Consider the following 26,988-nt stretch of genomic DNA (forward strand, 5'->3'; position numbering starts at 1 on the left):
AGCTGCTCTCCTTGAAGCAGAGTGGTTGACCAGAAGCTCTGTTCTCTTAGCCTCCCCCTGCCTGGTACTACCTGGGAAGCCCCTCCCTGGGCCATAGCCTGGCAGCAAACCAGTGGATGCCAGCTCCAGTGTTTTCTTGAGTCCATGCAGAGAGGGGCTCTGGCTCCAGAAGGTGGACAGGCAGTGAAAGGTACACAGCAGCCACTGCTCCCGGGAAAATGGATTAAGACACACTGGATGCTGAGTAGTGGCTGTCAGGACTCCTGATTCGTATCTGGGTGGAATGAGCCTTGGACTGACTGCCAGAATGTGTGGGGTGTAGAATAGAATGATGATGTGGTCCTTCTGGGACTATGGGCCTTTCGTTGCCCACAAGAGGACCAAAGCCATCAGTTAAATACACAAGCGACCGAACAGGACTTTGTTACGCGAACCAGTAGCTTGGATGAGCGAAATAGCCAAGTGGTTGTCCTTTGCCTTTACTCTTTGATTCAGGAGGCTAATTTTGGGCAAAGATTTGGTTCTTAAAAACGTTTGCAAATAGGCTTATTGTGCTTAGGGTCATCCAAAAGAGGAGTAAGCAGTCAGTCAACCTTGAAGGTAATGGTTTTCCAGGTACAGTGCTGAGAAAAGCCAATAGCCATTGTATTTTTTGCAACAGTAGTCATAAATTGGTTGGAAACAGACTGGCCGTCGTGGGCTCATTGATGATAAGTATTGGCTCAACTCAATAATGGGATCCTGGCTTTCTGGTAGATCTTGCTTTTGCTCTTGACCTTGTGGCTGGGAGTTTTTACACCTGCGGTTTCTGCAGAAAATTGCCTGCAAGGGCCGCGTGGTCTGTGTCGGCCATCAGACCTCAGCGCCTCAGAATAAGTGTCCAGCAAGCTATGGCATGTGCTTCTGGCTGCCTTCGTGTGACCTGGGACAGTTGCAGTGGAGGTCACGGAGCAGAGGAGGTCAGGTTGTGAACAGGAATCTGCATGTCAGAGCTGGAAGTTGTCCTCGCCCTTAACCATGGTAGAAGGCCGTGCTCTGTGTGTACGTGCGTGCCTGTGCGTGGGACTTGACCCACAGCGCCACCCTCTGGTTTCCAGGCCAGAGGTGCCGACGCAGGGATCGCTGGTCAAAATTTGCATCTGCAGCATGGGCTGAGCGGTAAAGGGGACTAATTGTAGGAGTGGGTAACCTTGGTGAGGCTGCGTGAAATTCCTCCACAGATGGGTAGCCATTGAATGCATAAGGGTGAAGGTGAAGAAAGGAATCACTTCCTTACCCCCAGATCTTTTTAAAGAGAACGATGCATCTGCCTCAGGAACGAACTCTCCTTATTCTGCCATCGGAGAAGTGAGGAGCACACCCAGCCCCGGAACTGGATGGCCTCACCTCCCTGTCTTTTCATCTATAGCGTGGGAATGACAATGTGAACCTCATAGGGCTGTCGGGAGGACTGTGGGAGACCACAGGCGTAAGGTGTGCGGACTATGCCTGGTGCGTAGCAGGTGCTCAGTAAATGAGAGTCCCCCCCACCCCGCTCCGCTAGACAAAGACTTAAGGGTCTTTGCCGATGTACAGATGGTACCTTGAGATGGGCTGCTGGGGAGCTGTCAGCCCAGGCATTTTACAGATACCTTCTGAAGAGTGGGTCTCCCTTGTGATGTTACCGATAGCCTCCGCAGAAAGGAGGCCATCTCAGGAAGTGTTGTTGGGCTCAGGAGACAGGGCCTGTAGGAGCCACCTGTGGCTTCTTTCCCCATTACCCCATCATCTTCGGGAACCCTGGACCCCAGGGTCTGGGCACTTGCCCTTCTGACATAGGGTGGTCTGGGTGACTGGCATTTCCCAAAGTGGGTTCCGGGGACCGCCATTTTTGAGGGATTCTAGGAAACCTGCTATTTTTTTATTTTTTTATTTTTTTATTTTTTATTTTTTTACGTTTATTTATTTTTGGGACAGAGAGAGGCAGAGCATGAACGGGGGAGGGGCAGAGAGAGAGGGAGACACAGAATCGGAAACAGGCTCCAGGCTCCAAGCCATCAGCCCAGAGCCCGACGCGGGGCTCGAACTCACGGACCGCGAGATCGTGACCTGGCTGAAGTCGGACGCCCAACCGACTGCGCCACCCAGGCGCCCCTACCTGCTATTTTTTTAATGGGCTTCGGTGGCTAAATGTATTTGGGAAGGTTGGGTCAAACAAAACTAAATGGGTCTCTTTCTGGTGGAGCTTTCTCAGAGCCTCTGTTGTTTCCCCTTAAGGACTGGGTCAGCTGCTCGTCCCAACTTGACTTGCTCTCAGGAGCCTTTATCTCCTGGAACGTCCAGCAGCCCTAGTGCCAAGAGCAACTGGGAAAAGCAGAGCTACCTTCTGGCTCAGATACTCTGTCTCAGGGGTGGGGCTGGGGACTAGACTCTGGTATGTGTCCTCCTGGTTGGACCCCGTGTCTTCACCCCAGGGTGTCCAGGCAGCACCGGAAAGGCGCCACCTGTACGCGGAGGTGCCCCGGGAATCACTGGAGGAGCCAGTCCCTTCCCCGGGATGAACTCTGACCAGGCCTCACCTGTCTTTGGGCTCCCAGGCTGTGGGTCTGCCCCCACTCTGCCCGACACACCTCCTCTCTAAGGATACCCTCCGCCTGGCTTGGGGAGCTGGGGTCGGCCATCTGGCCCTCCTCCTCTGCCAGGGCCTCCACCAGGACACCGTCTGTCACACTGCCTGCTCGTGTGTGGAGCCTGAGGCAGCAGAACCTGGCAGAACGAGTGGTGGGCGGCAGGTCCAAGTTACTCAGTGTCGCCAGAGCGTCTCCTAAGGAGCCAAAGGTGGGAGACCCAGGCCCACCTGCCATGTGCCCGCTCAGCTGGATTTCATCCGTGCGCGCTGGGACGGGTCACGCACGCACGCCCCCGTGCCTGGCCCTCTGCCCCGTCTGGGTAGTGTGGGGGGCGTCTCTTGGGGCCCTGACGAGGGATCAGGCGACTCAAGTGAGCCTGAGGAGCTGGGGTCTGGTTTGGGCTCCTGGGGCCCCTCAGCGTGCAGGTTCCCAGCATAAAGCCCCGGGCTCTGCCAGCCCTCGTGCCAGGGCGGTTCCGAGGTACCCTGGCCTCTACGTCCCCTGTCACGCCCTTCCCTTTGGCCCTCGTAGCACTAACCAGTCACCGCTGCTTTCTCTTGCTCTCTCCTGTCCCTACCCAGCAGAAAGCGCTTTCAGTCGGAGAGTAGAAGGCAAAGCACAAAACCACTTCGAAGAGACAAATAGCAGTTCCCAAAACTCCAGCGGTGAGTGTGCCCTGTGACGGCTGTCGCGCACTGTGGCGCCCAACCCTCCTGCCCACGGTGGCGGCGGGTGTTCTGGGCTGGGCTCCTCATGGTCCACGCTGGCGTTCTTGGGAGGAGATTGGGGGTGGGGAATCAGAAGGGGGTAAGGGTGAGGCAGAAGTGGGAAGGACCTTTTCTTCCAGGGGCCTCCCTCTGGGCCTCAGGAGCATCTCAGGGGTCTGTGGCTCTTTGTCTCTCCCTCCTCCCCCTAACCCCAGAGACTACAGCCTTGGCTCCAATGGCCCCGGAGGAGTAAGACCGCTGTTGCTGTGTTTTTAGGGTGAACGTGGTCTTTCCAGGAGCGGCAACGGGGGTGCAGTTAGAACTATAGCCTGAGAGCCAGAGACTCTTGAGTTCTGGCCCCATTTTAGACCAGAGGCCCTCCAGAGGTACCCCTCAGGCCCCAACCTGCCCGAGGAGGTTTGTCTGAGGTTCCCGGTGGTGTTTTGGCGCCCCCTGGTGGCTTCCCCGAAGTACCTTAAAGCAGAGCAGCCAAAGGCTCCCCCAGTGGACCCACAGGAAGCCTAGCTAGAGCCGTGGGTGGTCACGAGCAGCCCCTGTCCAAAAAAAGGCACAGCAAGCCGGCCTGCACAGTGACAACCAGGGCAAGATGAGAAAAGAATTCTGATCCTTTGGTTACGTTAAGGCAGGGTACCTCCTTGCTTTCTTGCACAGCTGAAGTTGAATTCACCAGAATAGGTGTTGGTCTGTCACCGCCGAGGCCCAGGTGACTGTCAGTCCGGGCCTTTATGAAACAGCCAGGAGCCCAGAAGAACGCGGAGGCTTCTGCACAGTTCAGTGAGCTCCAGCTTTGACCTGTAGTCCAAGTGTGAACCCCAGCTGCACCACCTGCGAGCTGGTGACTCGGGCCAGCCTCTTAATTTCTCCTCCGCTGTAAAGGCGGAATCAATCGCGCACACGTCCCTGTGGTGGCGGACGGTCAGTGCCCCACAGACATTCCGTGCTCACGTGGTAGGGTGGGATGGTGGTGGTGGTCTTCAGTGAACCAGGTGGTACGTGGGGTGCCCCGAGGAGAAGGAGGGGGGTGTGCTGTGGGAGCCCGAGAAGATCACCGTGATCCCCTAAACCCTGGAGAGCTGCTCACCCTTTTGGGACATGGCCTCCAGTCTCCAAAAGGTGAGCCCAGAAGTGACGGAGTGACTTGCCCCAGGCCACTCAGGAAGAGGTAGAGCCAGGACTGGAGCTGCCACCTCCCAGGGAGCCTTTCCTCCGCAGTCAGGCTGCACCCCCTGCCTCTCTGTCTTCCAGAACAGTCTCTCAGAACTGGGGCGGGGGACTGAAGGGTGAATTGCTGCCGCCGGCAGCCAGCATTTATTGAGCGCTTACTACGTGCCTGGCGTGTGTTCAGAGCTGTATGTGTCTTATCTGTTTCCATCCTTACCACAGCCCTGGGTGTTGGGGGAGGAGGGTCAGTGTAATTGTGATCCCCATTTTCTGGATGAGGAAACTGAGGCTCAGGAGAGGTTGATCATTGGCCCAGGTTCCCAGTATGCGAGGGGTGGTGCTGGGATCCCAGGCCTAGTCCCGCTGGCCCTCCCCTGCTGCCCTCTGCGTTTGAGGCTCACCTGACAACACCAGGAAACAGGGGAAAGTTCCAGCAAGCAGAACCCTTCAAGGCACGGCACAGCCCTCCCTGCGGCTCCTCGGGTGTCCAGTGCCAGGATCTAGAAGCAGCTCCCAGCTCCCTGTCTTGCAGCAGCCACATACGGACATTTTCTCATTCGCGTGCTGTGGGCTCACTTTCTGGGAGTTGAGGGCGTCCTCGAGGCATGGCCCTGGCTGACCTTGCCCTGCCCGGTGCCCCGGCACCAGCCCCGAATGTGAGCCTGGCTCTCAGATATTCCTCCTCCTCTGAGAGCCCCAGTGGCTCACTGCTTATTAAGAACAGAAGTGATGACAGTTATCTGAGAGCACTGGGACGGGAAGAGACTTAGCTAAACTGTTTCTCTTTTGCAGAAACTGCAAGTCCCCTGATTTCCAATCCTTTCCCTCTCCTACAGAGTAAGTGATGGTCCCATGGGGGGCTGGAGAGGGCAAGGCAGGGCAGGGAATGATCTCAGCCAGCCGCACCCAGCTGCACACTCCGGACCTCCCTAGAGCACCTGCCCCTTAGGCCGCCCTCGGGCAGACCTGACAGCCAGCAGAGGCAGGAGGAGGGCCCAGCCCCAGCGGGGAGGGGGAGTTTGGACGGGGGGCGGGCGGAGCCCTGAGCAGCCTGCCTCTGCCACCCCGGCCCTGGCAGGAACCCAGGGGGCAGCCTCAGGACACCTCTTCCGAGCCCATCTCAGCCTCCCCGTGCGTCTCTTCGTCACTCTTCTTCTTCCCCCTTCTTTCCTCTTCCTCCCTCTTTTCCCTGTGTCAGGCGCTGACTTGAGTGCTGGGGACAGAGGTGGAAGCTCAGGTTCCCCCCCCCCTCCCCCCCGCCTGTGTGGTCCCGTTCCCGCGTGTGCTGTTGTCCCTCCCGCCTGCCTGCTCTGTCTTCCCGGTCCTCACCCTGTCCTGTTTGCTCTTGCCTCTTCTGTGGCTTTCTCCACTTTCCGCCTTTGGCTCTCGCTTATTTTCCGCCCCCTTTACTGCCCTCTGTGTTCTTTGCCTTGTTTTCATTCATTCATATACTCGTTTGTTGGCTCACGGCGACGTCTGTGCAGAGGGTGGGCTGTGGAGCACGCGAGACATGGTCTCTGTCCCCGGAGAGCACTCGGTCCGTTAGTGTCGCCCCCTCCCCGTCCCCAGTGCCCAGAACAGTGCCTGACACACAGTAAGCACTCAATAAATGTCTGCCTGGTTGGATTAGACAGTCTGTTTATCCGCAAGTCCCCCTCGGCATTGCTTCTGCCCCCAAGCCCGTCCCTCGCTAGTCAGTGACGGGGGCAGGCAGGCGGGGCCCAGAGCCCCAGTGTGTGTCTGGGTTCCCATTTCCAGGGCATCCTAGGTGGTTCTGCCCCTAACACGGCCTCGTTTCTCCCCCTCCCGCCCCAGAGCCCTACACCTGTGGCGCCTGTGGGATCCAGTTCCAGTTCTACAACAACCTGCTGGAGCACATGCAGTCCCACGCAGGTAAGGGAACCGGCAGCCGCCTCCCCCCGGGTGCTGTCCCCGTTAGTCCCCTCCGTCATGGCCTGCCCGAAGGCCCCCTTTCCCGGAAGTGGAAGTGGCCACAGGACATGGGACCTGCCCTCAGGGGGCCCCGGGGCCTCACAGGGGAGGTGTGTACCTGGGAGGTGAGTGCACACAGAGGGGCACGAGCTGAAGAAGGCTTTCCGGAGGCTGCAGCTCTTGAGCTGAGCCTTAACGCCAGATAGGAGCTGACCATGAGAGACGTCAAGGTGTGGTTTGAGATCTCGGGCGAGCAGAGGCAGGAGAGGTGCATTCGCCGTCACACTGTCCCACACTTGACGGCCGCCGTCCTGATGGGGCACACCCCGGTCCCCTGGAGGGGCGGGGAGGGTGCACATTGACAGGCCCCACCCTGATTTCGGGGTCTGCAGGTCCCAGGCGGGGCCTGGTTTCAGCACCTGTGACAGGTCCTCAGGCCGCGTGTCCAGGGAGTACATGGAGAACCACTGGTGCGGGGCTGCAGGCTGGTGACTTGCTGTCTAGGTGACGTTTTTTCAGCTCTTCTGCCACCTTCCAAGTTCGTGGGATTGGCCCCCTTCTCTAAACCATCCTGCCTTCAAAGCCAAGCCTCCCGTTGTAGGGTTTTTTCACTGTAGCGCCTTCACTTCTGTTCTACTTCCTGTCTTAAGGAGATGCTCAGTGGTTTAACATAATCACTTGCTTCTCGGGTCACATCACAGCCTAATGTAAGTGGCCTGGTGGGGTGGCCTTGAACACAGTGATTCTGGGACGGAAGCAGAGTTCCTTCCTTCGCATGGCTCTGTCCTCCCCTGGCTCCTCAGAGCCTCTCTCTCGGACTGGGCGGCGGGGAGAGAAACACTTCCTCCTTTACCACTTTGGATCACAAGTGACACATGTCATATGTGCTCAAATTCCAGAGGCGGGAGCACGCCCAGAGCCACTGTCCAGGGACAGCCTGGCGCTCTGCAAAGGGAAACATGAACCTGAGGGAGGCAGCCAGCTGTCCTTGCCGCCCCTGCCCCAGGTAGTCCTCGGGAGGCATTGGAACCGCTGAGAGAAAAGTGCCTGACATGTGCCGCTTCAGTGATGGTAGTTTGCTATTGTTTCGACAGTTATTACCGTTGCTTGCACCTCTCTTGGGTTTGCACATCTTTCGTAGAATCTCTCAGGTCTGGCCTGACTTGCGCAGAGGAACACAGGACTGGACTCTCATGTCGGCTAGGGACTGTTCTCTTGGTGAGACCTCTCGTTTTTTGGCATTCATTCATTTCTTCACTTCTTCGTTGGGTGTGTGCTGTCCCCCAGGCGCTCATTCACATGCTCTCTGGTGGGGGGAGTTACTATTTATTTCTGGTGAACTCCTCTAAAAGCAGACAGAGCTGGATTGGCAGCTAGGACCCGTGAGCTACAAGCTCTGGTGTGCCTCCTTTTGCCACGTGACCCAGGCAGGAAACTCGTCCCCCTCTCTGAGCCTTCTCCATCTCAAAAACAAGGGCATGCAAACCTGTGATCTCTGGCTGCCTTCCTGGAAGTCTTCGGGTGCCTCACGTCTCCTGTTTGCCTTTGCCATCAACCGTCCTTGGCCGTGGAAGGTCTTGAGTGCCAGCTGAAGGCCTTCAGACCCGACCCTGTGCAAATCAGTAACAGTATGTACCTTTTGGACCTGAGACTCCCACAGTCCAGGGTCCGTGTATTCCTCTTCTGAAACCCAGACCCTCCACCTGTCCCCCCACCCCACCCCCAACCAGCTTTGGGAAGCTGAGGCTAATTAGAGAAGAGTCTGGGAGGCCGCCCTTCCCCATTCCTCAGGCAGTTGGGTGGAGGCCATTAAAATGCAAATCAAGGCTGTGCCCGGTGGCCCTGTGTCTCCCAAGCATCCCGACTTGTTTTCTAGGGAGAGCTTTGGGCTGCTTTGTTCTGGTCCAGTGCTGGCAGAGAATACCTCGCTGGCAATCCGGTGCAAAGCCAGCCTGAATCCCAGCCAGGCTGAGTCGGGATTAAAGGATTGACTCCATAGAGAAAAATTAAGCGTCATGATCTGTGCAGTTCACGGTGTCGCTGATAAGGGGGATCAGCCTCGAATAACACCAATCTCATTAAGAGCCTGCTGAATGGCACAGGGTAATTCCCCCTAATAAACTTCTTTTCTGTGCTGTAGGAAAATTTGTCTTGCCCCTGGTGACAGTTCAAGAGCATGTTTTGGCAGTGGTAATACCGGAGATCGCTAACATTTAGTGAGCAATTACTATGTGTCCAAAAAGGTGACTTCATCCCATCTCCTGAACAAGAGGACGTTATCATCCCCACTATATAGGTGAAGAAATTGAGGCTCACAGAACATAATCACCGGCCCAGAGTTGAACAGCTTGTAAAATGTAACATCATTTGAGCTCTTCCTTGGGTGCCAGACCTTATTCTAAGACTTTCACGCATGTTGGCTCATTTACTCCTCAGAACAGCCTTCTGAGTTAAGTGTCCCTATTAGCTCCACTCAAGAGATCTGGAAATCGAGGCACAGAAGAGCTGAGTAAGTTACTCAGAGCTGTGCAGCCACAGTGTTAGACAGGGATTGTGACCCTCGCGGTGAGCTCCAGAGCCTGTACTCATGACAACCACTCTCTTCAGCCGGGTACGTGGAAGGTTCCCGGAGATGGAAGTCCTCTCAGAGGTCACCTTTGCCAGCCTCTTTTTAAAGTAGTTCAGGAGGACCTAAGCCAGAAGAGGCACGGGGACGTCCCCAGGCAGCACACAGGTTGGCCGTTGGGGGGGTTAGGATTTGGGAATGGCTACCCTTGATTTCTGGAACCCTTGGAGTTGTTTCACCTCCCTGGGCCTCAAGCATCTCATCTGTGAAGTGGGCTAATCAGTGCCTTCACAGGCTGCATGAGGGTTCTGAAGGTGTGACATATGTCAAATATTGAGGGTTGTGGTACATTCGCGGCTACCGAACAACCACAGGTGTCTCTTTTCCTGTCCTCTGCTGGGCACAACTGCTTTCTCCTTCCTGCAGTGGTCCCTCCCCGGGATATGACCTTGATTCCAGCTTGGCACCCGGCCGCGAGCAGATGCGGGTACACATGTGCATGTGCGTCTGTGGTACTTAGGGGATAGCCACACCGAGTCCACCTTATTTTCAGCTCAAGCTATAAATCAAGGCTTTTGGGGGGGCATTTGCCAAGTACCTCCCCCATGTCAGGAGCAGTATTGGTGGGATATGGAGAAAAAAGTTTTTTTAGTCAACTAGTACCAGACGTTGTTATCCACTGCTAGGTTGAGTAATCTCGATTCCAGGTCCTGCAAAAAGGCAGAGAATGAGGAAATCACCCTGCGGCTTTGCCCCAACCTCAGCATTTTGGAAGAGGAGGGGAAACTGAGGCCCAGAGGGTTGAAGTGACTAGCTGAAGCTCACACCCCACAGCCGTGGCAGAGCCGGGTTCACACCTGGGGCCTTCAAACCCCTGTCCCCTGGTGGAGAGAGTCCACAAGGACGGCTGCTGGTTTCCATTTTCAAACTTGTGTTTCCCCCTTTTAAATGCAATATCTGCTCATTAAAAGAAATTGGGAACCTGGCAGGGAAATTGGCAAGTGAAGGATCAGCCATCATCTCACTACTCAGAGCTTAACCGCTGTTGTTACTCTTTCAGTGGGTTTCTTTAACGTCGTTTAAAAACTGGGTTTATGAAGATATAATGTGCATGAATGGAATTCACCAGTTTTAAGAGTGCGGTTTGATCATTTTGACAACTGGTAGCCATTGAATCTATCAAGATGTATCACGTTCACCATCCACCCCACAAGTTCCCTCCTGCCTCCTTGTAGCCAGTTTCCTCCCCGACCCCAGCCCTGGCAACTACTCTCTGCTTCTCTTGCCAGAGTTTTGCTTTTACTGGAATTTTATATAAATGGAATTATATGGCATTTCGTTTGTTGTGTCTGGCTTCTGTCAGCGTACTTTTGAGTTCAATCCATGTTCTGTGTTATCAGTAATTCCTTTTTATTTCTGAGTACTACACCATTGTTTAGATATGCCAGAGTTTGTTTATCCAGTCACCAATTGATGGGCATCGAAGTTGTCTCCAGTTTGGGGCTATTGTGAACAAACCTGCTGTGAACATTCAAATACACGTTTCTGTGTGGACATGTGTTTTTTATCTCTATTGGGTATATCGCTGGGAGTGGAAATTCTGGGTCACATGATCACTCGTGTTTGGGAATTGCCAGACCGTGGGGTCTGATTTCTCCACATTCGCTCAAGGTACTTGCAGTTACCTGACTCCTTGTTTTAGCCATCCGAGTGTGTGGGAAGCGGTATTTCATTGTGATTTTGATTTGTATATTCCTGCTGACTAATGACCTGGAACGTTCTGTCGTGCTTATGGGCCATTTGGATATCTTCCGTAGAGAAATGCCTATTCAGATCCTTTGCCCATTTTTAAATTTTTTGTCTTTTTAGTAGTGAATTGTCAGTGTCGTTTACGCATTATTCTAGATCCAAGACCTCTGTAGATACATGATTTGCAAATATTTTCTCCCATTTTGTGGGTTGTCTTTTTACTTTCTTGATATTGTCCTTTGAAGCACAGAAGTTTAAATTTTGGTGAAGTCCACTTTTTTTTTAACGTGTGTTTATTTTTGAGAGAGAGAGAGAGCAGGGGAGGGGCAGAGAGAGAGGGAGACACAGAATCCGACGCAGGCTGCAGGTTCTGAGCTGTCAGCACAGAGCCTGATGTGGGGCTTAAACTCACGAACCGTGAGATCATAACCTCAGCCAAACTCAGACGTTTAACCGACTGAGGCATTCAGGTGCCCCCATTTATTTTTTCTGTCACTGTGTGTGCAATTGGTGTCTTATCTAAGAAACCAGAGTGTTACCTTTTACATTTATGACTATATTTCATTTTGAGTTAATTTTTGTATGTGGTATGAGGGGAAGGGTCCAGCTTTATTCTTTTGCATGTGGATATCCAGTTGTCCCACCGCCATTAACTGTTCTTTCCCTCATTAAATTGTCCCGGCACCCTTTATCAAAAATCAGTTTACCGTATGTGTGAGGGTTTATTTCTGAAATCCGAATTCTGTTCCGTCAGTCCGTATGTCCTTGTGTCAGTACCACACTGTCTTGATTAATAATGTAGCTTTGCAGTTGTTTGGAAATCAGGAAGTGTGAGCCCTCCAACTTTGTTCTTTTTCAAGATTGACTTGGCTCTTCTGCATCTCTTGCATTCCCACATGAATTTTAGGCTCAGCTTGTCAATTTCTGTAAAAAAAAAAAAAAAAAAAAAGCCAGCAAGGATTTTGATAGGGATTGTGTTAAATCTAGATTAGTTTGGGGAGTATTGCCATTTTCGCAGTATTAAATCCTCCAATCTACGAACATGGAATGTCTTTCTATTTATTTAAATCTTGGAGTTCTTTCAATCGTGTTTTTAGTTTTCCGTGTACAAATCTTGCACTTCCTTTGTAATTTATTGCTAACTTTTATTCTTTTAGATGCCATTACAAAATGGAATTCGTTTCTTAATTTAATTTTAGGGGGTGCTCATTTGCTAGTATAAAGAAATAAAATTGATTTCTTTTTCACGTATGTTGATCTTGTTGCCTGCAACCTTGCTAAACTTACTTACTGGTTCTAATAGTTTTGTGTGTGTGCGGATTCCATAGGGTTGTTTATGCACACAATCACGTCATCTGCAGATAGAGATGTATTTTTTTCTTTCATTCCAATCTGGATGCTGGTTGTTGTTTTTTTTTTTTTTTTTTTAATTTGAGAAAGCATAAACAGGAAAGGGGCAGAGAGAAGGGGACAGAGGATCTGAAGGGGCTCTGCGCTGACAGCAGTGAGCCCTATGTGGGGCTTGAACTCATGCACTGTGAGATCATGACCTGAGCCAAAGTTGGACGCTCAGCCAACTGAGCCACCCAGGTGCCCCTAATCTGGCTGCTTTCTTAAATTATTATTATTTTTTCCTACTTGCTCTGTCTGGAATCTCTGATACATGTTGAATTAAAGAGATAAGAATGGATATTCCTGTCTCATCCCTGATCTTAGAGGGAAAGTGTTCAGTGTTTAACCATTAAGTATGATGTTAGTAGTGGGTTATTCATAGATGCCCCTTGTCAGGTTGAAAAAGTTCCTTCGATTCCTAGTTTGCTGAATGTTTATCGTGAAAGGGTAGTGAATTTGTCAAATGCCTTTTCTGCATCTTTCGAGATGATGATGGTTTTTTTTGTTTTTTTGTTAGGATTAATGTGGCATATTCCATTCATTTTTGTATGCTGAACCAACCTTGTATTCCTGAAATGAATCCCACTTGTTCATGATGTTTAATCTGTTATATATATTGCTGGATTTGGTCTGCTCTATTTTATTGAAGATGTTTGTGTCTGTAGTCATAAGAGATAGTGGCCTCTGGTTTCTTTCCTTGTAATTGTTTTGTCTGATTTGGGTATCAGAATAATATTTACCTCATGGAATGAATTGAGAAACATCCCCTCCTCTTCTATTTTTGGGAAGAATTTGTGACAAATTCCTTTAACATACGATGAGAATTCACCAGTGAAACCTTCTGACTCTGGACTTTGCTTTCCTTTCTTTTTGTGGGAAGTATTTTGATTATAAATCAAACTTCTTCTTTAGGTCTGTTCAGATTTTCTATTTCTTCAGTTGGTTTTTGGTAGTTTAAGTCTTTCTAAGAATTTGTCTGTTGCATCCAGGTTATTTGATTTGTTGGAATACTATTGTTCGTAGTATTTCCTTAAAATCTTTTTTGTATCTATCAAGTCAGCAAACTTTTTTTTTTTTATTTTAAGATTTCCTTTATCAAGGTTCAGGAAGTTTCCTTCTCTTCCTGGTTTCCTAAGAGTTTGTGTCCTGAGGGAGTATTAAATTTTGTCACATTTTACTGTGCGTGTATATCCAGGTTATGGAGGTTGTTTTTCTTCTTACTTTCTCTTTTAAAAAAAAATTGGGGGGCACCTGGGTGGCTCAGTCAGTTGAGCATCCGACTTCAGCTCAGGTCATGATCTCATGGTTTGTGAGTTCGAGCCCCATGTCAGGCTCTGTGCTGACAGCTCAGACCCTGGGGCCTGCTTGGGATTCTGTGTCTCCCTCTCTCTCTGCCCCTCCCCTGCTCACACTCTGTCTCTGTCTCAAAAATAAATTAAAAAAAAATTTTTTTTAATGTGTATTTATTTTTGAGAGAGAGAGAGAGAGAGAGAATGCAATCAGGGGAGGGGCAGAGAGAGAGGGAGACAACACAGAACCCCAAGCAGGCTCCAGGCTCTGAGCTGTCAGCACAGAGCCTGATGCGGGACTCAAACCCACAGACAGATCATGACCTGAGCTTAAGTCGTACGCTTAACCGACTGAGCCACCTAGGCGCCCCTTTTCTTACTTTCTCTTAGTGGAAAATTGCACTGATTGGATTTCTTTTTTTAACCTCAGCTTACGTTTCTGGGGTAAATTCCACTTAGTCATGATATATTATTTTTTATATTGCTGTATTTAGTTTGCTAATATTTGGTTAAGGATGTTTATGTGTATGTTTATGAGGGATATTGGGTTATATATAGTTCTTCACCTGCAGTGTTTTTTTCTAGCTTAGGATCAGGGTAATGCCAGCCTCATAGAATGAATTGAGAGATGTTCTTATCTTTTTTCTGGAATAATTGGTGTAGAATTTGTATTGCTTTTGCCTTAAATGTTTAGTCAGATTCTCCAGTGAACCCATATGGGATTTTTCTTTGTGACTGGTTATTTAACTATGAACTCAATGTCTGTAATAGATATAGGACTATTTCAGGTTATCTGTGTCTTCTTGAGTGAACTTGAGTATTTTGTATCTTTTAGGGTGTTTGTGTCACTTGGGTGGTCGAATTTATTAGCATAAGTTTGTTCATAATCATTTTAATGCTTCTGATATCTGTGTATGTATTACTATCTCTTTCTTTCATTCCTGATACTAATAATTTGTGCCCTCTTTTTTTTTTTTAACCTTTTTGGCTTAGAATTTTATCCATTTTCTTTATTTTTACAAAGAATCAGCTTTTAGTTTCATTATTTTTCTCTTCTGTATTTATCTATTTTCCTTTTCCCAGGAAAAGGAACCCCAATTACATATATATACTAAACTGATAGTGTCCATGATCCGTTCATTTATTTTAAGCCTTTTACCCTTTTTGTTTTTCATGTTGGGTAGTTCTCTTGCTCTTTCTTCACTGAGTTTTTCTTCTGTGGCACTTGATCTTTTATTTCTTACTGTATGTTTGGTTTTTTTTTTTTTTTTTAATGCTTATTTATTCTTGAGAGAGAGACAGAGACAGAACGTGAGCCGGGGAGGGGCAGAGAGAAAGACAGAATCCAAAGCAGGCTCCAGGCTCTGAGCTGTTAGCACAGAGCCCAACGTGGGGCTCGAACTCATGAACCACGAGATCATGACCTGAGCCAAAGTGGACGCTTAACCGACTGAGCCATGCAGGCACCCCCGATCCTATACTGTGCGTTTTTTAACTATACAGTTTATTTGTATATCTCCAAGTTCCACTTGGGTTGGTTAGTTTTTGTTTGGGGTGTTTCACATCTTCCGTTGCTCTCCTGATGGTATTCATGTTCTCCTTCATGACTTTGAGCACAGTTCTGATATTTGTGACTGCTGCCGTAAGCTCCTTACTGGATGATTCCACCATCTCTGTCCTTTGTGGCTCTGCTTCTGATTGGTTTTTCTCCTGGCGATAGGTCATATTTTCCTGCTGTTTCAGATGCTTTTTGATGCTTTTTCATTGGATAATTGACACTGTGAATTTTTATATTGTTAGGCATTAGATTTTGAAGAAGCACTGAACTTTGTTCTGGTTTACAGTTTAGTTACTTAGGACCACCTTGGTACTTTGGAGGCTGACTCGTCTTAGGGTAGGTCTAGTGCGCCCTTAATCTATGGCTAATGTTGCCCCATAATGAGGGGACCCTCATTATTCCTTATGCATTGAGGTCTCCTTTCTGGTTAAGAGAATGCAATTTGTTTCCTTCTCCCCCCCCCCCCCACTCCCTGCTTTCTAGTGATTCTTTCCCCAGTCTTACGGAATTTGACCCTATGCTGGGGCAGGTGAGTATTGAGCAGACTCCAGGGAACCCTACTGAAGGTCTCCGGAGCTTTCTATGTGTAACTCCCTCCTCTCTGGTACTTTTCCCTGTAAATTCTAGCTCCCTTGGGCCTTCTAAACATTGATTTTTGCCTCTTCAAATCCACAAGACCACTGGGCTCTGTGCCAGTTCCCTGTCCCTGTGCTGCAGCTTGGGAACGGTGTTCAGGCAAGCCGGGCCATCCTATTGCTTTACCACAGTTGTTCTTCTTTTTCCGGCTTACCTGTCTGAAAGCAGTGGTATGAGCATTCACAGTTGCTTGTATCGAACCACCACCACAGCAGGTCGTCCTTAATGGGTGGAAGTGAAAGTCCCCTCCCCATCTATTTTTGATGCATAGATTTGTTTGTTACCTGACTTGCAAGTCTCAAATGCATATATGAATAATGTGTACAAAACTGTGATGAGATCTTCCCTTTTCATTATGCATTTTTCCCTTGTTGTTAACAGTCTTCACATCCACCTGCCCTAGTGATTGTAATACGCTCCTTCCAGTAGATGTCCTAGAGTTTCCTAATTAGCCCTGCAGGGCTGAACACATAGATATTGGGGTATCCTCTTCTCTCAGTATGAAAATTGTGGCCTTGGCCTCCAAGGCCTGATGCCTTTAATTGAGAAGGATGGAAGATGTCCGGCAACCTTGAACAAGTGTCACTGACCCGTTCGTATCCTCAGATTTGTGATTCTACCTGTAACATGATATTTCAGGGAAATAAACCCATAACAACAACAAAAGCACAGAGAAACAATATTAGAATATCAGTTTAGGCAGGTGAGTTCATAGCAGAACAGTAATATTGGAAACAGCCCAGAAACTCAGCATGTGGTATGTAGTTAAGCAACCTATTGTATATCATGTGACAGAAGACTGTGTGGCCATTTGTAATGACAGGCATGTTACTCAGACCTTTTCCACTCAGAAATTACCCTATAGGGGCTCCTGAGTGGCTCAGTCGGCGAAACATCTGACTTTGGCTCACGTCATGATCTCACAGCTCGTGGGTTTGAGCCCCACGTCGGGCTCTGTGCTGACAGCTCAGAGCCTGGAGCCTGCTTCAGATTCTGTGTCTCCCTCTCTCTTTCTGTCCCTCCCTCACTCAGGCTCTGTCTCTCTCTTTCTCAAAAATAAATAAACATTAAAAAAATTTATTGTATGAAAATGGCAAGGAGTAGCCATGAAGGGAGGAGAATAGGCATGAGCTGTCAGTATAGAGCCTGATACGGGGCTTGAACCCATAGACTGCAAGATCACGTCCTAAGCTGAAGTCGGATACTTAACTGACGGAGTCCCCCAGGCGCCCCCTTGCCCTCGCACATTTCTGAGCTCGAATGCGTGTTGTGTGTGGGTGTGGGGCCTCCCGGACAGACTCCCGCCCACTGTGCACCTGATGTGCCCTCAGCCCTGTGCTCAGGTCTCTCCCTGCGTCTTCTCTGGTTAGTCCCTCCAGCACATGGGTCACGTCCTTGTGCTCATCCTCTTTCTTTCAAGTGACGGAGTTGAGGCTTTGTGAGGCTCTGTGGACAACAAGATGATTGTCTGGACAGGAGCCAGGATTTGGACCCAGGCCTGAGTCCTAGAAGCCTGGTTTGGACTTACTTCACCCGCCACGCTGTAGTTCTTGTTAGTTGGCGAGCCTCTTGCACCTCAGGGTCACACGCTGTCCCCTTTTGTGCCTGCAGCGGACAACGAGAACAACATTGCCTCCAACCAGTCTCGATCGCCACCTGCTGTTGTGGAAGAGAAGTGGAAACCGCAGGCCCAGAGGAACAGCGCCAACAACAGTAGGTGTCTCCCAGGCCAGAGCCCAGGGGCTCGCAGAGGTCGCCCCAGGCACCCCTAGTCCCCGCTCCCATCGTTTCCCTCTGCCCCCCCATCCCACCACCTGTGCCTCTCCTGATGATGCAAGACCGCATCCGAAGCTCTTACACACCTCAGACCTCATCTGTGGGAATCGTGGCCTCACGGGATGGGCAGAAGGAAGCCCAGGGAGAGGAGGTGATCTTTTTGTGGTCAGAGAGCACATAATAGCGATAAGAGTCAGAACTGGAATCACAGTCGCCTCAGTTTCTGCTGGCTGCTCTTTCCTGATGCCGTGGCCTCCTTGTTTTTATTCACTAGAGATCCCTTTACTGGAGGCAATTCCTGTATGGAGGAAGAAGGTAGACTAGTTGGCCTCGAAGGTCTAGGTGAATCACACATGTAGCACGTGTGTCATACACATGCTGCTGTATTCTGTTCCCGTGCTCACAGCAGACATTACTAATCGATCCTAGAACATTATTCCCGTGAGACCGTCACACATCAAAGGCCACCAGCACTGCCAGTTTGTGTACCAGAGCAAACCTACTCGTAATTCCAAACACTAGATGCCTAGAGTGGCAGGCTGCTGCCAGGGAAAGGAACCTCAGATGCCGAGTTGAATTTCGTCTCTCTTTGTGTCCCCTGCCAGCCATGACCGGCGGTTTAACACCCAACAGCATGATCCCCGAGAAGGAGCGGCAGAATATCGCAGAGCGGCTGCTGAGGGTCATGTGCGCCGACCTGGGCGCACTGAGCGTGGTGAGTGGGAAGGAGTTCTTGAAACTGGCCCAGACGCTGGTGGACAGCGGTGCCCGCTACGGGGCCTTCTCGGTCACGGAGATCCTGGGCAACTTCAACACACTGGCGCTGAAGCACCTGCCCCGCATGTACAACCAGGTGAAGGTGAAGGTGACGTGTGCCTTGGGCAGCAACGCCTGCCTGGGCATCGGTGTCACCTGCCACTCGCAGAGCGTCGGCCCCGACTCCTGTTACATCCTCACAGCCTACCAGGCCGAGGGCAACCACATCAAGAGCTACGTGCTGGGCGTGAAGGGCGCGGACATTCGCGACAGCGGCGACCTGGTGCACCACTGGGTGCAGAACGTGCTGTCGGAGTTCGTGATGTCCGAGATCAGGACAGTGTACGTGACCGACTGCCGGGTGAGCGCGTCCGCTTTCTCCAAGGCCGGCATGTGCCTTCGCTGCTCAGCCTGTGCCTTGAACTCGGTGGTGCAGAGCGTGCTGAGCAAGCGGACGCTGCAGGCCCGCAGCATGCACGAAGTCATCGAGCTGCTCAACGTGTGCGAGGACCTGGCGGGCTCCACGGGCCTGGCCAAGGAGACCTTCGGGTCCCTCGAGGAGACCTCGCCGCCGCCCTGCTGGAACTCGGTCACGGACTCGCTGCTGCTGGTACACGAGCGCTACGAGCAGATCTGCGAGTTCTACAGCCGCGCCAAGAAGATGAACCTCATCCAGAGCCTCAACAAGCACCTGCTCAGCAACCTGGCGGCCATCCTGACGCCGGTGAAGCAGGCGGTCATCGAGCTGAGCAACGAGAGCCAGCCCACCCTGCAGCTCGTGCTGCCCACCTACGTCAGGCTGGAGAAGCTGTTCACGGCCAAGGCCAATGACGCGGGCACCGTCAGCAAGCTGTGTCACCTCTTCCTGGAGGCCCTCAAGGAGAACTTCAAAGTGCACCCGGCGCACAAGGTGGCCATGATCCTGGACCCGCAGCAGAAGCTGCGGCCCGTCCCGCCCTACCAGCACGAGGAGATCATCGGCAAGGTGTGCGAGCTCATCAACGAGGTGAAGGAGTCCTGGGCCGAGGAGGCCGACTTCGAGCCCTCCGCCAAGAAGCCCCGCTCCGCCGCGGGCGAGAACCCTGCAGCTCAGGAAGACGATCGGCTTGGGAAAAATGAAGTGTACGATTACCTGCAGGAGCCCCTCTTCCAGGCCACCCCTGATCTCTTCCAGTACTGGTCGTGCGTTACCCAAAAGCACACGAAACTCGCCAAGCTGGCCTTCTGGCTGCTCGCGGTCCCGGCCGTGGGGGCCAGGAGCGGGTGTGTAAATATGTGTGAGCAAGCGCTTCTAATCAAAAGGAGGCGACTGCTCAGTCCGGAAGATATGAACAAACTCATGTTTCTGAAATCCAACATGCTTTAAGACTTGACTTCGGAACAAAAAGAAATAAGAAAGAAAAGAAAAGAAAAAGAGAAGAGAAACATTAGGAAAACACACACACACACACACACACACACACACACACACACACAACACTGTCGCAAACAAAGAAAAGGAATTTAAGTTCTAAACACTGTGGACCTCATTATAAATGCCCCCTGGAAACTTAAGTGCTTTTTCAGTGTGTGTGTGCATGTGTGTGCACACCCGCACACATGTGGACGTGTCCCAGCACGTGCACCCTGGGTGTGGGGCGTGGGGGCCCCGTGCTCGTCTGCGCAGCCACGGCAGCTCTGTGCACGCATGCACACACACACAGCCCTGGTGCATGTGCACGTGCCTGCTCGCGGGCGCGTGTGCATTAAACTGGGTGTGTCAGGAAAGCTGAGTGGGAAAGAGGGAAGACGCTTCACCTCCTTTTCTCAGTGAGGGGGCTTTAAAGACTCCGTTTTCAGGTGTGCAGATTGGTAGAAAGCTGATGTCGTAAAACGTTCAGGCAGCTGAGATCTGAAGTGACTTGACGCTCTCTGTCCTTGACCCCGTGGTCCCCACCCATCCCTCCCGACCCTCCCCCCTCCCCCCTCCCCCCTCCATGCCCTCCTGACCCTCATGCACCCACCCCTCCCCGGCTGCTCTGCCATGGATTCTCCAGACTGCATCAGATGGACAGTTTCTGCACTGGACTTTGTTCTCGTTCACCTTCAGGGCATTGAGCTGTTGCCTTCGAGATACCCTTGGGTGTCACAGGGCAGCCGCCTTAGAAACACATCTATCTATCTCCCCAAATCAGGAAAGGAGACTTTAAGAATATAAAGCTGACTTTTTGCTTTTTAATATAAGATAGAAAAAAAACATTTTTTAAAGAAGTATAGATACCGTCTCCACTCCTTAATAATTGTTTTTCCTAACATTTTAGCAGTTTTTACCTTTTTTTTTTTTTTTTTTTTCAAATTTGATTTTAGACTCTGCTAGGAGGCACTGAATGTCTGTAACTTATGTTTTGGAGGTTTTTTTTTTTTTTTTTCCCCAGTTGCCCTTTTTGTTCCTCAAATCACACTGTAAACTAGCTCATCTCAGTGGTATACTCAGTATCCTAAGGTTTTTATTAGCCCTCCCTGTACAGTCCCATTTTCATGTATTTGAACAGCCAAGACCATGAACGTACTTGGCTTGGCTGTTTGGGAACCAGGAGTGGGGTTGGAGTCACGGATTTCACAGAGGTGGGGTTCGGTGGAAGCCATAGGGAAGCATGTGGCTTGGGAGTGTTCCTGAATGTAATCGGAAGGCCCGCCCTCCTGGTTCGCTGTGTCTGGTACTGCGAATGTCTGATTTATATACCCAGAGTGCATTACACTACTTGCCCCATCACTGACACTTCCGGCCCCGCAGGGACTCCTGAGTCCACCCATGTTCACGTCTGTCTCGCCTCGGACCCACGGCCCCTCCCCCCTCCCCAGGACCCCAGGGATTCCGGTGGTTCCATTGCCCGCAGCCTGGGGTTCCCCACGTGGGCCTCAGCCCTCCTTCCAGGACAGTAGTTCAGCACGGTGCCTTGTGGGCCTAACAGTTGATGTCTTGAAGGTAGAATGGCATTATCAGACCACACTCCCCTTGAGGCTGTGAAAGATGGCTTTTCTCTCCATGAGGAATTTACGTTTTACACACTCAGTCCATATGGCAAGAGGGTGGCCCCTTTGCCCTTACAAGAGGTGGTCTGTCACGGTCAGTACTCCACCCCCCACCCCACCTCTCCACGAGTAACGTGCCGGTGGCCGCCTGTCCCCCCGGTGCCCACGCCTGTAGGATACAGATGGTTACGCCAAGGGCTTCGGGCGAAGAACGACCACCATCACGGAGGACTCTTTGCAAAGGCACGTTTTACCATTTTGAGGGTTGACTCCACTCCGTCCCTTCCTGTTAATAAAGCATTACTTAGCCGTGAGATACCTCGATTCCAAAAAGCACTGTACAACATCCCCATCCCCGGGTCCGTAGCAGATGGGGAAGTCGAGTTGGTTCAGAGACTCAAGAAGGCTTAGGATTATAGGCCAGAACAGTGTCCCTGGGGGCCGAGCCCACTCACGTCCCCTCATGAGAACTAACCCAGCTTTCCCCTCCCAAGTGTTGGATGTACTAAAACGCATCAAAGTGGGCCGTTCGAAGCTTCGCTCCAGCAAGCCGTGGTCTCGGGAACCAATGTGCCATTTCCTCTCCTGGAGAAGCTCTGGGTATTTCCCCCCCATTTCCAATCGGGTCACATCACCAGAAGAGCCTCCATCTGCACTGGACGGTCACCGGATGGCGCTTTCTAGAGCGCGTGGGAGCATCAGCAGACCTTACGATCGGAGCTTTGAGGACATTCCAGAAGGCGGCTGCAGGGTTGCTGAAGAGTGACAGATGCATCCTGCAGCAGAAGGCCCCTCCGGTTTTGCTTTGCTGCTGGGGGAGGGTCCGCGACCTGGCCCTTTGAACCGCACGAGGAGGATCAGAGTTGCCCACTTGGTGTGGTTGGTGGGAGCAGGGCCTCGGAGCCCGTCCTCCCTCTACTGAAGGCAGAGTGGTTACACCGTTGCCCCGTGTTTGGGCCAGTTAGTTAGAAAACAGACATTTTACTCTCTTGCAAAGCCATCAGAGACCAAGCCCAGATAATGCGTTGAGAGCACTCCACATTCTCTTTGGAACATGGGGATATCTGCCCTCCAGAGTGAAAATTCGAGGAAGTCTAGTTAACTAAACTTTAGGTATGAAGTCCTATGTGCCCCCCCCCCCCCCCGCCCCGTTCTGTTCTTTTTTCCAACCCTCGGGCTTGGCTTGCTCTGCAGGTTTAAGGTGGATGCCACTGGACACTCTCAACGCTGTCTCCAGGGGCTGCCTCCTCCAGGATGGTGACCAGGTGGCAGGTGGTCCTTTCTCTCTTGCAGCCACTGGTTCCTCAGAAACTGGGGTCGCGAACAGGAAAGGCTGTATCAAGGTGCCCCTTCAGTCGGCTTTCTCACGCAGGCCATTCCCGTAGTGCACGTCTTGCTGCAGTGAACAGCTTAGTAAAATCCAAAGATCTCACAGGCTCAGCCACTGGCCCCTCGTTTCCAGCAATATCCACCTTACCCACATTCTAGTTTAGCCAAAGGACTGAGGTAGACTCTTCCAGTTCGTCTCCCGGCACCTCCCCTGGCATCGACCTTCAGAAAGATTCTGTCTTCTGCACCCCCGTTCTGTGACCACTTTGGGACTTTCCACCACAGGCCCTTGGTTGCTGGCAGAGCAGGAAATAGGGCCATTTCTGTCATGTTCTCGACCACTCAAGGTGGTCGTGTGCTGACTCGGACACGGCCTGCCTCAAGCCATGCGATTCCCAGGACAGAAATGGTCTGGCGCTGACATCCATGGAGCCCGGGGGGAGGTGGAGAGAACGCGCCTCCCCTCTGCAGGGTGTTTTCCCCTCCCGTGAGGCCACTGGGCTTCACCACCAAAGCCAGGGCCAAGGACTGCAGCCTCACGGGTGGTCGATGGAGTAGCCTGGGCGTGGCTGCTCTTGTCCCAACGCCGTTCTCCCTCCCTGTGCCCGGGTCCACCAGCCAGGCCCCCCTCAGATGGGGGCTGAAAGCCGGGAAGCGAAACGGAGGGGCCGCGCGAGCAGAGCTCCTGCCTGCGCTTCACCTTGGGGGTTCGTGGTGCAGAAAGCTGCGGGCCGTACCTGCCAGCGAGGTTCCTTTGCCACCGTCCCCACCTGATGGCCTCTGGCTTGGCTGCCGGGGACCGGCCCTTGGCTGGGAGAAGGGTACAAAGGTTTCCTGGTGAGAGAACCATCCGAGGAAGGACTTTCTTTTTACATCTGGTCCATTGGCTGGCAAGTGATCTCTCCCTGAGTTTGCTCTTTATCTCCTGCACTTTCAAGAAACACCAGGGAAAAACTCTGCAAGGCGTGTTTTCCACTGTGAAGCCTCATCTCGCCTTCAGCAGGCCCCTGTGCTTATGCGAGGGGCAACCTGGGGAGACGTCAGGGATGCAGCACGCACTCTCGGGGGCCACGCGTTCACGAGAAAGGCTTGAAGGAAAGCTGGGTTGCGGACGGAGCTGGGCTCCTGTGAGCGACCGCCCAGGACAGGGGCAGTACCTGGGAGCCGTCGTCAGGATGGCTGTGCTCGCAGAGACCGGAAGAGGAGGTAACACGGGGCGTCGGGAGCGGTCTCCCGCCCCGCTGAGCTGGGGTGAGTTCACAGCACGGCGTGTGTCCCCGGGGCGTACCTGACGGGGAGCTCCCGGAAAGGCTGCTGGTTTAGGTAGAACAGAGAGGCTGAGTCAGGCTCCGGCTGTCCCCTGGAGACCTTCGGTGGGGTCTCCCGCCTCAGCCCTGCCGGCCCCAGCCCAGGCCCCCGGATCCAGCTGGGCCGCGGGAAGGACTGGGAAGGGGCCTGCCCCTCTCTTCACTGTGGCTAACGTTTGCTAGGCCAGTTATGGTGAACCAATGATACAGTGTCTTGTCCTCTTATGTTTCCCTCCCAGTTTCCCCTCTTCAGGGTCTTCTGGAGGATTTGGTGGTGGTGGTATTGTTTTTCTTCCTCTCTCATTCGGGTTTGAGGACGGTGGTCAGTAGAGGCCTGCCTTTCCCTGAAGGGGCCTGTGGGTTCTGTGTGAAGACGCACCTGCTCCCGCTTTGATGAGGGGGAAGGTCCTTAGGTCGCCGTTGGCTTCTGTTCATGCCCCCACGGCCGCCACCGGCCACCACCACGGGTGTCGCTTTAAAGATCCAGCTCCTGTTCCAGAGAAGGATTCGCTAGGTCTGCAGTTGGGCGTCAGCATCAGGACCCACGAGGGTCCTACCCACCCGTGCGTCCCCACCGGGCACCTTGACTCTTCGAACCAAAGTTCCTTAAAGGGGCACAGCCCAGCCTTGTCCGCAACCTCAGGGGCCTGGGATCCCTGTGGCGCTTCCTGAAGTCCAGGTCGGCAGAGACCGTGGGGTCTGCGGCCAGCCGGAAGGAGGCCTCCTCCCACAACCCAGGTGCCAGCCGGTCCCCGCCTGGGGCCCTTCCTCCCGCCCAGCCGGGGGGTGGGGGTGGGGGGTCGGGTTCCCAGGCGGCGAGCCAGCTCGCGGACTGGCGTGGGGCTGGGACTCGCCAGCCAGGAGAGAGAGGACCCGCCGGGCAGCGCGTCCGGGGCCATTCAGATCCCAAGCATCAGGAAATCATTTTGTACAACCACCCGAAGCAGAGATATTTTTTAAGAAGCGTAAATTATTTTCAGTTGTTTTCTGATCCTGCCTTTTTCTTTTCCCTGCAACTTCGCATCGGTGATTCTTTCACATCAGGTAAATCTCGAGAAAGCCTTGGTGCCCCTCCCTCCCTGCGCCCCGCTCAGTAACCACGTGCGTGCACCCCATCCTTTCTCAGTAGTTAAGACGTTCTAGGCAATACCATAGGCACATCTGACTGTGTCTCTCTCTTCGAGTACAAGAAACTCAAGTCATCTTAAAAAAATACAAAAAAAAAAATTTACAAAAAAACAAACACAAAAAAAATATCTTTTTTAGGCCAGAGTTTTCTACAGGTATTAATGAATATTTTTCTTAATCCTTATAAGTTTTATGTGTTTAATATTTCTTAATACCGGTAGCATTAATTTATACTTTTGTAGCAACACAATATTTTTATAAACAGCCAGTGCTTGGCTCCAGTCTCCACGAGGGGTTTATGCAGGGCCATCTTGGGACCCTGCGTACCATGTACTGTATTTAAAAAAAAGTTACCTAGTGTCACCCTTGCTGTGTTAATTAACAAAAGACGTTGTTCGCGGTCTCCTGTGTCGTTGGTGTGGATCCAACAGCTCTCCAAGGAGTCACGTTGCATGGGGGTTGAGTTGACGGTTCTTGTGATACGTAAACCCCCGAGACCAAACTTGAGGGTTTATTTAGGGTTTTTTTGTTCGTCCTTTGGGATTTTCGTTTCACTTTGTTTTGGTACCGTATCTCCATTTACAGCCAAATCCGTTTCGTGATGTTTAAAACTTTTTCTGATGTGAAATGGAGGAAAGGAACAGGAAAAAAAAAAAAAAAAGATTTTTACAAAGTAATAAAATTTAAAACTGAGCTGTTTCAATGTTGCTGTTTTTACCTGTCTGTTCTTGTCCAAAAGTGGGACATTCCCAGGAAGAAGAGGAAGGTTCCACTTGGTTCCTTAAATCGCCAAAAGCCCCCGCCCAGAATTCACACCCTACCCCCGAATTCTTGCAACATTATTTCCCAGTTGGTTGATGCCAAGGCAAAAAGACATCCTTTTAATGGTTAGAGAGGATCAGTTACTTAAATGATTTCATGTCAGTGTTGTATTTATGGTTTTACAATAAAACAACCTTTAGGAAGATGGCGGTGTGTGGTGTCATTTCTTGGGTCTGGCGTCGGGCCGTGTCATCCGGTGAGGAGCAGGGCCCTGGTGAGTAGAGATGGGCCGGAGGCAGGATCCCGGGGGTGACACAGCCGGAGTAAGGTCGGGGTGTCAGCTGTCAGCTCCTTACCTGAGTCCGTTACTCGTAACCGGCACGAGACCCAGCGCGGCAGACGTGTTGATAAATGAGGGAAAGAAGGGGCTCGTGTGGACCTTGCTTTAAGGAGCATTGTCCCTCACAAGAAGGAGGGACTTCATCTGAGTCCTACAAGCCCAGTGCCCGAGGGCCACGTCCGGGTGTCCTTGTCCAGTGGTTACTTGTGTGCCTCTTGTGACCCCGAGCCCGGCAACATCGGCCTCCCCAGGGACATGTGTGACTGTGTGTTGTATCACCCTCAGGTTGGGGAAGAGTGTCCGTGGCTTTGCCGAGTTCCTGAGGGCATGTGTGACTGTCCACACACTTAGAATCTGCCCGCCATGAATAGTCAGGCGGAGGGCGAGCGAGTGGAAGGAGAGAGGACGCCAGCAGAAGGCCAGCAGCGTGGCCTGGGTGAGCCAGAAGGGTGAGCGGCCGTGAGGGGTCTGCTCGAAGGCAAACGCGGTCTTGCTTTATCCTTGCCTCAACCAGATGACGAGGTGCTGCCCTTGAAGAGGAGGTGGCGCGCGGATTGGCCGAACAAATCCCCCCCCGAATCCCGTGGAGCATCGCGAGTGGGCTGCCGAGCTGGGCCGTCGGCCCTGCCCTCATGAACCGTCACGTGGGAGCGGCCTGTGAAGTGTACCGAGTAGGCATTCCCCAGAGGGGCTGATGGACGTTTAATCGAGGAGTTTCCGTGCGGCTGGAACAAGTTGGTTGAGTCCACTGTAGCTGAGGGCCCTCCCCCATGCTTTGAATGTCACGGTCGCAGAGGGACCAGGCATGGCCCAGAGCCTTCGTACAGCCCAAGGGCCTGTCTCTGGGTTTTCAAGTTTTGTTTTGTTTTTTAATGTTTATTTTTGAGAGAGAGGCAGACTGTGAGTGGGGGAGGGGCAGAGAGAGAGCGAGAGGGAGACACAGAATCCGAAGCAGGCT

General features: G+C 51.9%; 1 protein-coding gene across 1 annotated transcript in view; it reads left to right on the forward strand.

Moving 5' to 3' along the window:
- The window catches only part of ZNF618 (zinc finger protein 618), a 198,628-nt gene extending 172,733 nt beyond the window's left edge, over positions 1 to 25,895 (forward strand). Inside the window, exons 14-18 of the mRNA XM_030292839.1 lie at positions 3,191 to 3,274; positions 5,291 to 5,335; positions 6,314 to 6,391; positions 17,232 to 17,333; positions 18,002 to 25,895. Coding sequence (XP_030148699.1) covers positions 3,191 to 3,274; positions 5,291 to 5,335; positions 6,314 to 6,391; positions 17,232 to 17,333; positions 18,002 to 19,518 — 1,826 coding nt within the window. The 3' untranslated portion in view covers positions 19,519 to 25,895. The remainder of the gene's footprint in view (positions 1 to 3,190; positions 3,275 to 5,290; positions 5,336 to 6,313; positions 6,392 to 17,231; positions 17,334 to 18,001) is intronic.
- Positions 25,896 to 26,988: the final 1,093 nt, after the last annotated feature.

The sequence above is a fragment of the Lynx canadensis genome, chromosome D4 (genome assembly GCF_007474595.2).
Source record: "Lynx canadensis isolate LIC74 chromosome D4, mLynCan4.pri.v2, whole genome shotgun sequence".
Taxonomy (NCBI): Eukaryota; Metazoa; Chordata; class Mammalia; order Carnivora; family Felidae; genus Lynx; species Lynx canadensis.